Genomic DNA, 1034 nt, shown 5'->3' on the forward strand with positions numbered 1-1034 from the left:
ACTCAGTGAGTCCGGTCACTTTCAGTGTGGAATAAAACCATCAGCACGACATCAAATGAACATTTAACGTCCCTCAAACATGTTACGGTCTGAAGCTTGCAGTGATTTGCATTCAAACAGGTGTGACTGTATTGTGTGCAATACTCCGGCACATTATTGGATGACACGTGCAGGCGGACAGGTTCACAGCTGTTTGCATTCATAATAACACCTTTGCCGTCATTGTCTTCCAGTGAGCACCGCTAATTTCCCTGATTTACATATCGCTGTCAATCACACCCAATGGATTCCAATCAGAAAGCAAGCGGGGACGGACTGGCGGGGACGCAGAAGGAGGCGGCACTTCGTTCACTCATGCAGCGAACCGGATACCAGCTGCGCCAGGTACGTGGACCCTCAGACCCAGGAGACAGCAGCACGTGTCTGTTACTGCTCCTGAATGCTTTTCATGTTTTCCTGCTGGCGCTTCAGGAGAACGGTCAGCGGCGGTACGGCGGCCCGCCTCCAGGCTGGGACGGCCCCCCACCGGAGAGGGGCAGCGAGATCTTTGTGGGGAAACTGCCGAGAGATCTGTTTGAAGATGAGCTGGTTCCCCTGTGTGAGAAGGTCAGAGAACCACGGTTAAGGATGCGGTCACTGTGATCTATCTGGGGGTGTTGTTTCATCTGAGGGTGCTTCCCTCTCCATCTCTTCAGTTTGGAAAGATCTACGAGGTGAGGATGATGATGGACTTCAACGGGAACAACAGAGGATACGCCTTTGTCACCTTCAGCAACAAACAGGAGGCCAGGGCTGCCATGAAGCAGCTCAACAACTATGAGATTAGGTGATCCCTCTCTTATCTTCATTTGTACTGAATAATGACAGGATAACTGAGCTCTCAGAAACACATCGGCAGGCTTCAGGTCTACTTTCTTTCAGTCACTGTCAAAGAAATGTTAGAGTTATTTTTCTAGTAACAGTTCACAGCTGCAAACATAATGGAGCAGCAAACTAGGAAGCACTGAGTACCCAAACAACCTGACCAGCAGGCA

At 50.1% G+C, this 1034-nt stretch overlaps 1 protein-coding gene across 1 annotated transcript in view; it reads left to right on the forward strand.

Annotated features, from left to right (window-relative positions):
- Positions 1-236: 236 nt before the first annotated feature.
- The window catches only part of a1cf (apobec1 complementation factor), an 11152-nt gene continuing 10354 nt past the window's right edge, over positions 237-1034 (forward strand). The window contains exons 1-3 of the mRNA XM_005743439.1: positions 237-384; positions 472-606; positions 696-826. Coding sequence (XP_005743496.1) covers positions 283-384; positions 472-606; positions 696-826 — 368 coding nt within the window. The 5' untranslated portion in view covers positions 237-282. The remainder of the gene's footprint in view (positions 385-471; positions 607-695; positions 827-1034) is intronic.

The sequence above is a fragment of the Pundamilia nyererei genome, unplaced genomic scaffold (genome assembly GCF_000239375.1).
Source record: "Pundamilia nyererei isolate P.nyererei 1_Seehausen unplaced genomic scaffold, PunNye1.0 scaffold00131, whole genome shotgun sequence".
NCBI classification, from domain to species: domain Eukaryota; kingdom Metazoa; phylum Chordata; class Actinopteri; order Cichliformes; family Cichlidae; genus Pundamilia; species Pundamilia nyererei.